The sequence below is a fragment of the Mobula hypostoma genome (assembly GCF_963921235.1).
Source record: "Mobula hypostoma chromosome 8 unlocalized genomic scaffold, sMobHyp1.1 SUPER_8_unloc_4, whole genome shotgun sequence".
Classification (NCBI taxonomy): domain Eukaryota; kingdom Metazoa; phylum Chordata; class Chondrichthyes; order Myliobatiformes; family Myliobatidae; genus Mobula; species Mobula hypostoma.
The window spans coordinates 542093-558084 of NW_026948127.1; the positions used below are offsets into that span (position 1 = coordinate 542093).

A 15992-nucleotide genomic window follows, 5' to 3' on the forward strand; every position below is an offset into this window, starting at 1 on the left:
GGACCAGCTGGAAAAACGGGCTAAAAAATGGCAGATGGAGGTTAATACTGACAAGTGTGAGGTATTGCACGTTGGAAGGACAAACCAACGTAGAACATACAGGGTTAATGATAAGGCACTGAGGAGTGCAGTGGAACAGAGGGATCTGGGAATACAGATACAAAATTCCCCAAAAGTGGCATCACAGGTAGATAGGGTCGTAAAGAGAGCTTTTGGTACATTGGCCTTTATTAATCAAAGTATTGAGTATAAGAGCTGGAATATTATGTTGAGGTTGTATAAGGCATTGGTGAGGCCAAATCTGGAGTATTGTGTTCAGTTTTGGTCACCAAATTACAGGAAGGATATAAATAAGGTTGAAAGAGTGTAGAGAAGGTTTACAAGGATGTTGCCGGGACTTGAGAAACTCAGTTACAGAGAAAGGTTGAATAGGTTGGGTCTTTATTCCCTGGAGCGTAGAAGAATGAGGGGAGATTTGATAGAGGTATATAAAATTATGATGGGTATAGATAGAGTGAATGCAAGCAGGCTTTTTCCACTGAGGCAAGGGGAGAAAAAAACCAGAGGACATGGGTTTAGGGTGACGGGGGAAAAGTTTAAAGGGAACATTAGTGGGGGCTTCTTCACACAGAGAGTGGTGGGAGTATGGAATGAGCTGCCAGACGATGTGGTAAATGCGGGTTCTTTTTTTAACATTTAAGAATAAATTGGAGAGATACATGGATGGGAGGTGTATGGAGGGATATGGTCCGTGTGCAGGTCAGTGGGACTAGGCAGAAAATGGTTCGGCACAGCCAAGAAGGGCCAAAAGGCCTGTTTCTGTGCTGTAGTTTCTATGGTTTCTATATGCCGCATAACGGTCTGAAAATCATGAAACAAGCAAAGATCTGTTACAACAAACAGAAAATTGAAGGTACTTGTGAATATTCAACAGGCTGTTTGCAAACTTTTAATAAAAGACGTGGCATGCATTTTTTAAAGATTTAAAAAGTTTTAAAGATAAAGCATCTGCTGATCACAAAGTAGCAGAGAAATTAACTGAAGAATTTGTGAAGATCATCGCTGATGAAAATCTAGCAACAGAACAAGTCTACAATACTGATTGTTTACACCTTACATCAAATCCATAAAAATTAAAATGCAAATACAGTGTACAGTAACTTTTTAATCAAAACATGTTCCGTAGATGGAGACTGAAAGCCTGTCGTTGTTTGTTGTTATTGAACAGCTGATTCTAGTATTCTCCCGATGCTACTGTGCTGCTTTTGTTACCCTATGCGTTATATTTTCATTATATTAATGGTTTGTCCTGAACAACACAAATGATTACATACGTGTGATGAACAAGGGTAACACAAAGATTGCTTACTGGGAGCGCACAAATTCAGTCAGAAGTGATGACAATCCCAAGGTATCTCATGATATATTCAAAAATCCAAAATCCAGAACACTTCCAGCCTCATGCATTTCAAAGAAGGGGACTCAACATGTGTTTAGTTCAAAGACACACTTCAACCCATCTTACTGACTGTCTTTGTGCCCTGTCATCTGCCTGTTCTTCCTCACAGTCTCACTACACACTGTATCTACTTGCATATGATCTTCCCCGTCCTCTGCCCTATCACTCCGGTTCCAACGTCCCTGTCAGATTAGTTAAACCCTACCCACAGGTGTCATTGTTTCTTGGCAACTCAATCACTGAATATATTGGAAGTTTCCCTAAGACCAACCTTTGCAAAGTTTACCCGATGATATAGTTTCCAAAGGTAACAATTCAGAGACAGCTTCTTCCCCTCCACCGTCAGACTTCCGAACGTTTCACAAACACTACTCACGATTCCTTTGTTTGCACTATTTATTTTGTAATTTGCTGTATAGCTTTTTTTTGTTTTGTATCACTGTGCTACTGCAGGATAACAAATTTCACGTCACAAGACAGAATAATAAGCCTGATTCCAATTGTTGTTACATCTCAGCCTGGAGGGTGTAATGAAAATATTTTAAAATCTGTTCCTCATTCTTTCCTGATTCAACAACAAGGCGTATCCACAATCAAATGATATTAGTAAAGTTATTTGAAGAATACAATACAATAAGACCGGTTCCCTTGTACTTTCTCAAAACATTCCCACATTCCAGACTAACTCCTTTTTTCCTTACAAACTGTCAAAGAAAAATGAAATGTAACTCTTTCCCTACAGTATGGAGGCTCTGATGCACAGATGCTGCAGAGGGCTCTAGATTCAGCCACTCTGACCCAGGGAAAACACTCACTCCCCACCCCTGAGGACATCTCCAAGAGGGCGGCATCCATTACAAAGAACCAGCAATGATATTGACATTGAATAGACGTTGCACCCCTGACATCACCTCACTATTTTGTTTCTCTCTGCACTACATATTTACCTTCAGAAACAGCTTCTTTCATTCTCCCATCAGATTTCTGAATGTCCATGAACACTACCTCATTGCTTATATTTTGCACTTGCCTTATTTTCATCATCAAATCTAACAATAAGATGGGAATTATAGGCCAATAAGCCTGAAGTTAAGGTAAATTATTGGAATCTATTTTAAGGGACAGGATATTAAATATTTGGACAGACAGAGCCTGATTAGGGTTAGTCAACAAGGCTTAGTTGGGTGAGTCGTGTCTCACAAATGTTAGTGTTTTGCAAGGAGGTTACAAGGAAAGGCAGTGAACATGGACTGTTCACACGGACTTTAGCAAGGCCTTTGACAAAGTCCTGAAGGCTGGTCCAGAAGGTTCAGTTGCTTGGCATTCAGTACTAAATTGGATTCAACATTGGTTTAGCGCATGGCCAAGTGGTTAAGGTGTTTGTCTAGTGATCTGAAGGTCGCTAGTTCTAGCCTTGATTAAGGCAGTGTGTTGTGTCCTTGAGCAAGACACTTAACCACACATTGCTCTGCGATGACACTGGTGCCAAGCTGTATGGGTCCTAATGTCCTTCTCTTGGACAGTATCAGTGTCGTGGAGAGGGGAGACTTGCAGCGTGGGCAACTGCTGGTCTTCCATACAACCTTGCCCAGGCCTGTGCCCTGGAAACCATCCAAGGCGCAAATCCATGGTCTCACGAGACTAATGGATGCCTATATATAGCGGGAGGAGACAGGGATTTGTAGTAGATGGTTGCTTCCTAACAGGAGGCCTGTGACTGGTGGTGTACCGTAGGGATCAGTGTTGGGTCCATTGTTGTTTGTCATCTACAGTATATTAACAGTTTCATGAATAATGTGGTAAACTGGATCAGCAAATAGCAATTCAGCAAAAACTAGGTGGGCAGAAGGGCCTGTTTCTGAGCTGTAGTACTCTATAATTTATAGTAACTTTATGTCTTTGCATTGTACTGCGACTGCAAAACAATAAATTTCAGGTCTTCATTTTGGAGTCAGTGAATTTGTGTAACATTTTGAAACTTTCTATCTATATAAAAATCCTCAGCCTTCAGTCTCCTTCGCACAGCAGGTTTACAGATATGAGCTTCTAAAACAGGCTAAAACAACGTGCTTCTGAAACAGGAACAGTTCAACAGTTCTGTACAAGGTCAGGTGTAGCCATTACATCATCACTTTGAGAAACTTGTCGATGTTTCTGATCATATTCTCCAGAGCGGACAGGGTAAGGATGCAATTGATCATCTCGATCTTATCACCTTTCCATTTATTCGAAACCACAAACATGGAACGCTTCTCCATCCCAGTCACTTCTGACAACTTTGTAAACTGAGAGAGAGAAAGGACATGAGTATTAATGTACTTATAAACTCCACAGGGTGATGACAAGTTATGCATCAAATTCTGGATTAGTAAGTAGAGAAACAGTTACTTGTCATTTATCAGTGGAATCTTGCTGTGCACAGTTTGACTGCTGTGTTTCCCACACCACAACATGGAAAACACATCACTGACTGAAGAACAGAGAGACCGAGGGGTAGAAGATCATGATTCCCTCGAAGTGGTGACACAGATAGAGAGGCTGGTGAAGGTTGTGTTTGTCTCACTTACTTCATCAGTCAGGGCACTGAGTGCAGGAGTTGGGACGTCACATTACAGATGCACAAGACATCGGTGAGATCATTACCTTGTCCTGCAGTGGCTTGTATTCATAAATTCGCTTATGGTCGTACTCTTGTATCCCTAGTAGATCAAACTTGGTCCCAATCACAACCCTGTAAATATCTGGAAGAGTAAGGTAATCAAGGTATCATTACCAATCTACCACATCATGGTGACAATGGTTACACAGAGCAAAAGAAAACACTTACATTTCTGTGCCACAATCGTCTGTAACTCCTTAAACAGGTTCATTTGTTCCTCAGTGATGCTGTCGATTGTGTTCACGTCAAATGTGAGTGCGACTCCATGAATTACATTTTCCGGAATAACTGGATACTTGGCAACATCCAAGTCAGGTTTGAAACTGTGTAACTAAGTGAGACAGTGAAGAACTGGTTACAGAGGAAGCAGTAAGAACACTGATGATCACAATCACTCAGCACTGAGGTGAACAATGGAGGGATCAGTCCCATCAGACAAAGTCCAGTGGTCACGGTCACTGATCAACTGAGATCCAGATGGCCTCTGACCTCACTCTTGCTTCAGGGATCAGTGGGATCTCTTTAACCCTGTCAACCACCAGCTGGGAATGTTGCTCTGTCCAGTTCATTGTTACTTTTCAGTTACTTTCATTGTGGGTCCACCCTGTCGCCACAAGCTGTTTCAGAATTTGATCTGAACTCTTCAAAACTCAGACTATTGCTCTGTCTGAGGTCTCAACATTTTTTACCTAAATGTCGGGACGTGATAACAAAGTTTGCAGATGATTCAGAAACTGTTTGGTCCTTCACACTACAGGATGATACAGATGGTTGGTCAGTGTGTAAACTGATGGGAAATTTAATCCTGAGGAGTGTGAGTTGTTCAGTCTCCATCAGTAATGTGGGAGAGACAATTGTGAAGGTAGATGGTGAGTTCAGCAGCTTTTGTTCGTGTTTGTTTCCTGAGGCCATTCAGCCAGTCTAGTCTATGCTAGCTCCCTGTCAGTTCACACTTCTCTCATCTGCCCATCAACTCCCCACCATTCTGACAACCCACTGGAAATGACAGCAGCAGACTGACCCAATGACCTGCATGTCACTGGGATGTGGGAGCCGGAAACCAGGATCATCAGGGGGGAAACCCACATTATCACAGGAAGAACGTGCAAACACCACACAGACAGCTCCAGAGGCTGAGATGGAATCGGCAACACTGGATCTGTGAGGCAGCACTACTAACTGCTCCATCACTGTGTCACACAGTAGTACAGACGACTTGCTCCAATTCTATCGGGACCTGGTGAGGCTTGTGCACAGTTCAGGATTCCTTACCCAAGGAAGGATTGCAGCAATGGCTGACCAGACTGATCCGGGGATGGTTGCTTTGACGAATGAAGAGAGATAAGAACAGGAACAGGAACAGAGTGTAGGGGAATGTAATGGGTGACAGATGGCACATATTGTTCATCATAGAAACTGTTCTACATCATTCACAAACACCATCATTGAGTTGTTGAGTTCACTGTAAGAGACACTGTCTGATATAATAATATCAGTTTAACGTGACTGCTTGTGGTTTTTCTGTAACGGAAGTAAAGGACTTCAGATTTTGTTTAGCACATAAAATGACTCTCAAATGTCTTACTCACAATATCCTACAAGGGGAAACACACCCCACCCGTCCCTCCACTAATCCCAGCCCTCTCCTCCAATTCGGTAAGCAGAACTGATCTAGTCTGGACCTCAACACCCTTCTTCTGTTGGCCCATGGTCATTGACTCCTGAGTGTCTGTTCTCACATCAGTTTGGAAGGAAGACATGATCTCTTGGCCACACACAGAATCCCAACATCAAACCCCAAACGGTGGAGAGGTTGGCCCATAATGGACGCCAGCAGAAGGCAACTGGTGGGAGACAAGGAGGAGCTGCTCTAGGTGAGTTGGAGCAGGGGTCGGACCATCATCGGGGCAGGTGACCCTGTGACCTTCATTAGCAGTGGAGCGTATGCTGGGGTCATGTGTTGCTGGTATTGATTTATTTCCCCAACATTGCTCTGTCTCCTGACCTGTACCATGTGGAGGATGTCAGTACAGCACTCAGTCCTCCCTCACATGGACAAGAGCTTAACGTGTCACAACAATGTGTAGAGGGCAGATGAAGTGGGGACAGCTGGCGGAAAGACACCAGGAAGAGCAGTGTGTAACTCCCCAACCACTCTCTTCCCATGTGTTACTCCAGGACTAATCTCTGTCACTGTCCCTGTGTATTACTCCAGGACTAATCTCTGTCACTGTCCCTGTGTGTTACTCTGGGATTAATCTCTGTCATTGTATCCCCTTGTGATACTCATATTTCCATATCACTTCTTTTACAGAGTGCAACCCTCCCTCAGCTCTGCTTGTTGCTTCAACCCCATTGGACGTGGATCCTAGTCTTCTGAACCATGGTTGTTTTGTAGAAATATTTTCTTGGAGCCATTTCTCCTTTCTCTCTGAATTTGTTCAGTACTTAATGAAACTCCAGTGGTCTGTATCAGAGATGTGAAGGATGGAGGAAACTCACTTTTGTTCCTTTGGGAATTCTTCCTTCCAGGATCATCTGTAACACTCTCTTTGTCTGATCAGTGTTCTCCAGAGCATTCCATCCAGCTGAATCCCAAAACTTTAAGCTGCCTGCTCTGTAGGTCCTGAGCTGTAAATTTTCAAAATAATGTGCATTTGTATGGCACCTTTCATGAGAGTGAAGTTCTGTGTAATGTAGAACACAGGCCAGACAGTGTTTACACAGCAAGATCCCATAAACTACAGAACAGTGAGCAGCAGAATATCTGTTTTGTGGTGTTGGATGATGGCTAAAAATGCGCACCAGGACATTGGAGAACTCCCTGATCTTCCATCAGTGACAGGACGTCCCAGGACACAAGGGAACTCTGCTTCCCTTGCTGCCATGGGACAGTTTACACCCTCACAGAGGCAGATGAATCCTTGGCCTACAGACCCTGAGACACTCTGACTGCAGCAACATTACTGTGTTTCAGTCTCTGGATTCATCTTTCAATCTGAAACCCTCCAGCTCACTGAGAAAAACAGATTAAGAAGGACAGTCTTGGGATGAGAGAAACAGGGAATGTGGAGTATTCCAAACAAGAGAAAATTTGAAGATGCTGGAAATCTAAGCAGCACGCACAAAATGCTGAGGGAATTCAGCAGGCCAGACAGCATCTGTGGAAAAGAGTAAATAGTTGACATTTCAGGCCAAGACACTTCACTAGGACTGGAGAAAAATAAAGATGAGAAGTCAGAGTAATAAGGTGAGCAGAGGGTAGGGGTAGGAGAAAGTACAATGTAGCAGATGATACGTGAAACTCGGAGGCTGGAAGGGGTGAGGTACAGATCTGCGAAGTTGATTTGTGAAAAAGATAAAGGGCTGGAGAAGGCAGGAATCTGACAGGAGAAGACAGAAGGCTGTGGAAGAAAGGGCAGTGCGAGGAGCACCAGAAGGAGGTGGTGGGCAGGCAAGGAGATGAGGTTAGAGAGGGAAATGGGAACGAGGAGAGGGGAATTACCGGATGTTCGAGAAACCGATGTACAAATACTCAACAGACCAGGCAGCTTCCATAAAGAAAGGAATGGGGAATGTTCCCAAAGGAAAGAATTTGTAGAATGATATTCTAACTAGGTGTTGTGAAATAAATTAAATTGATTAGAGAGCTTAATGTAAAGGAACACTTATGAGGCTGGGTTCATAATATGATCAAATTCACCTGAAGGTTTGAGAGGTAGAAACTAAAAGGCGATTTATCTGGGAGAGGCGCTAGTCAAAGTTCATTAGAAGGGACACCAGCAGGGATGACAGCAGAACAGCAATGTTTGGAGTTTCTGGGAGCATATCAGGGTGCTGAAGCAGGGACCCAATCGCAGACCAAGTACTGTGTGCACTCTGATATTCACTCAGTAGCAAATCCAGAAGGGCAACAAAGTTGGCATCAAAGTTCAGGCGGAGATCAAAAATTCCAGAGAAATCCTAAAACCAGAATCGGGAAACAGGCGGAGTTGATATTTGGATGGACAGAGTTCAGATATGAGTGCTGGAAAAGCTCAGGAAAACTCACCGGCACAATCTGGCAACAAACCTGTAAAAATACACTGAGCAATAAACAGAGAGGCAGATGATAGGTGGAGCACAATGAGATGGAAGTGGCAGCAAAACAGGTAATAATGCGAAACAAGTGAGAGGCAGAGTACTCAGTAATACAGGGGCCAGAGTAGAGCAGGAGCGGGGACAGGAGCACATGGAAAATGAAAACAAACAAGAGCACATGGCAATACAAAACCACAGACTGACGGCTTGGGGGAAAACACACAAAATGACAAGGTTCAACTGGAGGTACTGACAGAGCAATTCAAAAGGTACAGGACAGATTCATCCCAAAGTAGAAGAAGCATTCTAAAGGTGGGGGAATAATGAGGTAACAATGACTAACAAGGAAAAGTCAAAGACAGCAGAAAAGCAAAAAAAGAGGGCATATAAAGTTGCAAAAAATTAGTGGGAAATTAGATGATTGAGGGGATCTTAAAAATCAACAGGAGGCAACTTTAAAAGCCATGAGGATAGAAATGAATAAATATGATAACCCATCCAATAATATAAAAAGGACACAAAAAGATTTTTCAGATATGAAAGTCAAACAGAGGCAAGAGTGGACATCAGAACACTGGACAATAATACTGGAGAGGTAGTAATGGGGAACATAGAAATGGCAGACGAGCTGATGAAGACACCAGCAGTATGCCAGAAATTCAAGAATACTAGGGAATAGGAGTGAGTGTAGTTGCTGTTAGTAAGGAGAAAGAGCTTGGTAAGTGGAAAGGTCTGAAGGTAGAAATCACGTAGACCAGATGAACTGCACCCCAGGGTTCTGAAAAGGGTACCTGAAGGAATTAGTAGTGATTGTCCAAGACACATTATATTCTAGAATGGTTCCAGAGGACTGGAAATTTGCAAATCTCACACCATACACCCATTCTCCCAAACTGTCTCAGCTCTTCTGAATACACCCTGCTTCCTCGATACTACCTGCCCCTCCACCTATCTTTGTATCATCCACAAACCTGATCACAAATCATCTTCCAAATCATTGGCATATAATGTGAAAGAAAGCAGTCCCAATATTGATCTCTGTGATTACCTCTAGTCACTGGGAAAAGCCCTATCTATTCCTACCCCTGCCAGTCAGCCAATCTTCTGTCCATGCCAGTAACTTTCCTGCAATACCATGGGCTCTTACCTTATTTAGCAGTTTCATGTGTGGCTTCTTGTCAAAAGCCTTCTGAAAATCCAAGTGAGCAATATCCATTGACTCTACTTTGTCTATCCTGCCTGTTACTTCCTCAAATAATTGCAACAGATTTGCCAAGCAAATTTCCCCTAAAGTAAACCAGGCTGACTGTGGCCACAGTGGTTCACTTGATTCCCATACATGAAAACTTCATCCTTAATAATGGACTCTAACATCTTCCCAACCGCTGAACTCAGTCTAATTGGTCGATAATGTTGTCTTTTACAACTCCTCCACCCTGCCCCCCCCCAACCACCACCCTTAAGTTTCCAGCGAATTGTTTACTGATATCGGGGACTTCTATCTAAATGGCACCTTTCCCAGCCTCAGGACCTCCCGGGGTGCTTTCCACACAATAGATTGAAGTGGGATTATTGGACCGTTCACTATCTCCGATGTGGACACTCCGGTACTTCAGGGAGACAGAGAATAACAGACAGTGAATAGAGCAACGTGTGCAGTCTGTGTGCTTATATTAAATTGACAGCAGTGTATGTACCTCTGGTGTGAGAGACGTGGAATTCCTCCCTATCGGGACGCAGGTTATGGTCATTCCTTGTGGATCCAGAGCCGAGAGGAATGTATTGATAATGGATGATTTCCCAGACCTCGAAATACCAAAGAGCAGAATGTTTATCCCGCCTACACAGCCCTCAGGAGGGTTGTAATTACATAAATAGCTCCTCAAATTGCCCAGATTCCTGCCAGAGACCAGGGAGACAAAGCATTAGCTGTCTGGGTAAAACGGGTTAACGAAATCATCACATTGACCTCTATCCGATTCGGATGACGCACCCTGATTAGGGGAACCTACCGCTCGTCCATGGTCGGATACTGAGAACAGTCGTCCTTTGAAAAATCTGAAATGCAATGTGAAAGTATTTTTTTTATATCAAAGAAAGTCTTTGTTTTATCGGGGTTGGGGACGTCTCAGTAACGGATTGAAGATATAAACTCACCGCTTCCCATGTTTGGCGTTGTGTAAACCCAGTGATCGGCGCCGGTGTGTTGACTGCGCTTTAGCCCGCGGGAATACAAGTCTTTTTATTGCTTGTACTTTCACTTTGCAACTGGTTAATGTGCGAATTTGGGCAGGATGATCAAAGTGAGACAGGAACCAGTAAAGAATCTTACTGTGACATCGCATTCAGTCCGCTTTTGCAATTGGTCCGGATCCAGCGACACCACGCAGGGCGGACACACAAAAATAGTCCTTTCTGTTTACAATACTATCACCCACGATCAGGAAACATGACGGGACATTCCATCGGGAAAATTCTGTTGCATTGTTCCACCGGGGAATGTTGCTGACCTCCAGACCCTACACACCACCAGGTGAATTCCCATTCCTTCACTCTCCCTGTGGGTTTGGGAAAACTGGGTGTTCGCGCTCCTCGCGGCCCCTCCCCCATCCAACACATCGGCTTTATCTTTGCTCCTCGATCAGCTGATGTTGTCATAGTTACCCATATCACTCAATCCCAATGGGAGCAATGGTTTCCCAGGGTCATTTGCACCTAGCCTGGGAGTGGCTTCAGGAAATGAAGGAGTCACTTCAAGTAAGACCTGAGTGAGGACTGTGGAAATAAACAACTCAAATCATTTTGTTTTTGTTTTGTAGTGAAAGGAATGGAAGTGACTATTTTGTGAGATGGTTCTCCAACCTCCACTTTGTGAGCCATCTTGTGAGAAGGTTTTTCTCAGGAATACATCGATCAAAGCAGTTAAAAGTGGACATGGTGAGGCTCCTACTGTTGATCAGATGAAATGGAGATCAAGATCAAGATCCATTAGGTAGCTGATCATGGAGTGCAGTTAGAGATTGTTAGGTAAGACATTGTGGGCATTAAGTCATGGCTGAAATAATATCACAGTTGAGAGCTTAACATCCAAGAACACACATTGTATCAAAATGACAAGCAGGTAGGTAGAAGGTGTAGTGTGCCTCTGTAGGTAGAAACTGAAACCAAATCCTTAGAAACAGGTGACAAAGGATCAGAAGAATCCTCATGTGTGAACCACACCTGGAGTATTGTGTGCAGTTCTGGTCCCCTATTCTGAGGAAAGACATTCTTGCCATAGAGGGAGTACAAAGAAGTTTCAACAGATTAATTCCTGGGATGGCAAGACTTTCATATAATGAAAGACTGGATCGGCTAGGCTTGTACTCGCTGGAATTTAGAAGATTGAGGGGGATCTTATTGAAACGCATAAAACCCTAAAGGGATTGGACAGGCTAGATGCAGGAAGATTGTTCCCGATGTTGTGGAAGTCCTGAACGAGGTGTCACAGTTTAAGGATAAAGGGGAAGCCTTTTAGGACCGAGATGAGGAAAAACTTCTTCACACAGAGAGTGGTGAATCAGTGGAATTCTCTGCCACAGGAAACAGTTGAGGCCAGTTCATGGGCTATATTTAAGAGGGAGTTAGATATGGCCCTTGTGGCTAAACGGATCAGGGGGTATGGAGGGAAGGCAGGTACAGGGTTCTGAGTTGGATGATCAGCCATGGTCAAACTGAATGGCGGTGCAGGCTCGAAGGGCTGAATGGCCTACTCCTGTACCTATTTTCTATGTTTCTATATTTCTGTGTTTCTATGTGAAGTCAAGAAACTGTAAAAGTAAAAAGACCATGCTGAGAGTTATATAAAGGCCTCCAAACATAGCCATGATGTGGATTACAAATTACAATGAGAGATAGAAAAGGCAAGTCAAGAGACCAATGTTACGATCATAATTGGGTTTTCTTTTATATGCAGGTAGATTGGGAAAATCAGGTTGTTTCTGGATCCCAAGGGAGAGAACTCTAGGGGAAAGGTGTTATGTAATGAACAAGATTTGATTAGGGAGTTTAAGGTAAAGGAACCCTTATGAGACAGTGATTCGAAAATGATAGAATTCTCCCTGCAATTTATGAGGGAGAAGCTAAAGTCAGATCTGTCAGTATTACAAAGGAGCAACGGGGATTATAGAGGCATGAGAGAGGAGCTGGCCAAAGTTGATTGGAAAGGGATCCTACTAGGGATGATGCCAGAACTGCAATGTCTGGAGTTTCTGGGAGCATCTAGGAAGGCGCAGGATAGATGAATTTTAAAGAAGTATTCTAAAGCCAGAATGAAGCAACTGCAGCTAACAACAGAAGTCAAAGTCAACATAAAAGAAAAAGAGAGGACAAATAATAGAGAAATATCAGTGGGAAGATAGTGGACTGGGACGTATTTAGAAGCCAACAAAAGACAACTAAAAAGCAATAAGGTGGGAAAAGATGAAATATGAAGGTAAACTGGCCAATAATATCAAAGAGGATACCAAAAGATTTTTCAGATATATATAAATGTCAACAAAAGGTGAAAGTAGATATCAGGCCCCTGGAAAAATATGCTGGTGAGGCGGTAATGTGGGACAAGGAAATGGTAGAGAAACTGAATAAGTATTTTGCATTAGTAATCACAGTGGAATACACTAGCAGTATGCTGGAAATTCAAAGTGTCAGGGAGCAGAAGTGAGTGCAGTTGTGATTACTAGGGAGAAGGTGCTTTGATAACCCAAAGGTCTAAAGGTAGCTAAGTCATCTGGACCAGATGGACTACACACCAGGGCTCTACAATAAGTAGCTGAAGAGATTATTGGGGCATGAGCAATGATCTTTCAAGAATCACTAAATTCTGGCATGGTGCAGGAGGACTGGAAAATTGCAATTGTCACTCCATTCTTCCTAAAGAGAGGCAGAAGAAAGGAAATTATATGCCAGTTAGCCCAACCTCAGTGTTTGGGAAAATATTAGGGTTTATTATTAAGGATGAGGTCTCAGTGTACTTGGAGCCACATGATAAAATAGGCCAAAATAAGTGTGGTTTACTCAAGGAAAAATCTTCCCTGACACATCTGTTGGAATTCTTTGAAGAAACATCAAGCAGGATAGACAAAAGAGAATCAGTTGTTGTTGTGTACTTGGATTCTCAAAAGGCCTTTGACAAGGTGCCACACACGAGGCTGTCCATGGTAATACAGTAAAGATTCCAACATGGATAAGTCTTCTGGAATTTTTTGAATAACAAGCAGGATTGAAGAAATACCAATCAGGATAGACAACATCAGTGGATGTTGTGTACTTGGATTTTCTGAAGGATGTGGCAAGGTGCCACACGTGAGTTGTTTAGCAAGATATATTTACATATATAGGCAGCTATTAGTCTCATGAGATAATGGATTTGCGCCTTGGAGGGTTTCCAGGGCACAGGCCTGGGCAAGGTTGTATGGAAGACCGGCAGTTGCCCATGCTGCAAGTCTCCTCTCTCCACGCCACCGATGTTGTCCAAGGGAGGGGCACCAGGGCTGATACAGCTTGGCACTGGTGTTGTCGCAGAGCAATGTGTGGTTAAGTGCCTTGCGCTGCCTCAGCTGAGGCTCAAACTAGCGACCCTCAGATCACTAGACCAACACCTTAACCACCTGGCGATGGGCCTATGGTATTACAAGAAAGATACTAGCATGGATGGAGGATTATCTGATTATTGGGAGGCAAAGAATGGGGATAAAGGAAGCCTTTTCGGTTGGCTACCAGTGGTGACTAATGGTGTTCCACAGGGGTCAGTGTTGGGACAACTTGTACGTCATGATGAAGATGATGGAAATCATGGCTTTGTAGCCTAGTTTGGAGGCAACACAAAGATAGGTGTAGGGGCAGGTAGTGTTGAGGAAGCACTGAGGCTGCAGAAGGACTTAGATTAGGAGAAAGGGGCAAAGAAGTGGCAGATTGAATACAGTGTCAGAAAGTGTATAGTCATGCATTATGGTAGAAGGATTTAACGCACGGACTATTTCATAACCAGGGAGAAAATTCAGAAACCTGAAGTGCAAAGGGCCTGGGAGTCCTTGTTGAGGATTACCTGAAGATTAACTTGCAGATTGAGTCGGTGGTGAGGGAGGCAAATGCAATGTTAGCATGCATTTCAGGAGAACTAGGACATAAAAGTAAGGATGTAATGCTGAGGATGTATAAGAGACTGGTTGGGCCTTACTTGGAGTATTGTGAGCAGTTCTGGGCCCCTAATCTAACAAAGGATGTGTTGATATTGGAGAGGTTTCAGAGGAGGTTTGCAAGAATGATTCCAGGAATTAAAGATTTATCATATGAGGAGCATTTGACATCTCTGAACATATACTCACTGGAATTCAGAATAATGTGGGGGGGATCTCGTTGAAACCTATCAGTTGTTGAAAGGTCTAAATTGAGTAGATATGGAGAGGATAGTGATGGAAGTTAGGACCAGAGGACACAACCACAGAACAGAGGGTCGTCCATTTAGAATGGAGATGAGGAGGAATTTCTTCAGCCAGAAGGTGGTGAATCTATGGAACTCATTGCCACAGGCGGCTGTGGAGGCAAGGTCATTGGGTGCATTTAAGGTGGAGGTTGATAGGTTCTTGATTAGTCAGGGTGTGAAAAATTATGGAGAGAAGGCAGGAAAATGGGATTGAGATAAAAAGTAGCTCAGCTAACTCAATGCAGCAGCCTCGATGGATCAAATGGCCTAATTCTACTCCTGTGTCTTATGGTTTTAAATCTGATTCTGCTGTTGTTGGAGCCTGTGATCTCCATTTTGATGTTATGTTTTTGGGCTGATTGAGCAATCTGGCACTTTGACAACTCCAAGACAGTTTGATGAGGTTTCGAGCAAAGTGTGCAGTTGAGGAGGATAAGAAGCCTAGAGATGGAGTTTGAGCCCATAACCGACTCCATTTATCACCAAGCTCATCGATTAAAGCACTGAGGAATATTGAAATCAATAAGGATGAGAGTGGAAGGTGAGTGGGTATTCAGTGCTGTCTGCCTGCATTCGATCGGTCTCTCTCACTGCTGCTGGGGAAGGTGTCTGCATTCGATCGGTCTCTCTCACTGCTGCCAGGGGAAGGTGTCTGCATTCGATCGGTCTCTCTCACTGCTGCCAGGGGAAGGTGCCTGCATTCGATCGGTCTCTCTCACTGCTGCCAGGGGAAGGAGCCTGCATTCGATCGGTCTCTCTCACTGCTGCCAGGGGAAGGTGCCTGCATTCGATCGGTCTCTCTCACTGCTGCCAAGGGAAGGTGTCTGCATTCGATCGGTCTCTCTCACTGCTGCCAGGGGAAGGTGCCTGCATTCGATCGGTCTCTCTCACTGCTGCCAGGGGAAGGTGTCTGCATTCGATCGGTCTCTCTCACTGCTGCCAGGGGAAGGTGTCTGCATTCGATCGGTCTCTCTCACTGCTGCCAGGGGAAGGTGTCTGCATTCGATCGGTCTCTCTCACTGCTGCCAGGGGAAGGAGCCTGCATTCGATCGGTCTCTCTCACTGCTGCCAGGGGAAGGTGCCTGCATTCGATCGGTCTCTCTCACTGCTGCCAGGGGAAGGTGCCTGCATTCGATCGGTCTCTCTCACTGCTGCCAAGGGAAGGTGCCTGCATTCGATCGGTCTCTCTCACTGCTGCCAGGGGAAGGTGCCTGCATTCGATCGGTCTCTCTCACTGCTGCCCGGGGAAGGTGCCTGCATTCGATCGGTCTCTCTCACTGCTGCCAGGGGAAGGTGCCTGCATTCGATCGGTCTCTCTCACTGCTGCCAGG

General features: G+C 44.1%; 1 protein-coding gene across 2 annotated transcripts; it reads right to left on the reverse strand.

The window, feature by feature from the left end:
- Positions 1–939: 939 nt before the first annotated feature.
- Positions 940–10482, reverse strand: LOC134341192 (uncharacterized). Of its 2 annotated transcripts, XM_063039011.1 has the most exons (7): positions 10356–10482; positions 10211–10256; positions 9896–10097; positions 6621–6749; positions 4287–4449; positions 4103–4200; positions 940–3744 (listed from the first exon to the last, which is right to left on the reverse strand). In XM_063039011.1, exons 1-7 carry the CDS (start codon positions 10363–10365, stop codon positions 3580–3582), a joined length of 813 nt encoding a protein of 270 aa, XP_062895081.1. In that variant the 5' UTR covers positions 10366–10482; the 3' UTR covers positions 940–3579. The 2 variants fall into 2 exon arrangements, with proteins under 2 accessions (XP_062895081.1, XP_062895082.1); XM_063039012.1 differs by lacking the exon at positions 6621–6749.
- Between the last annotated feature and the right edge of the window lie 5510 nt (positions 10483–15992).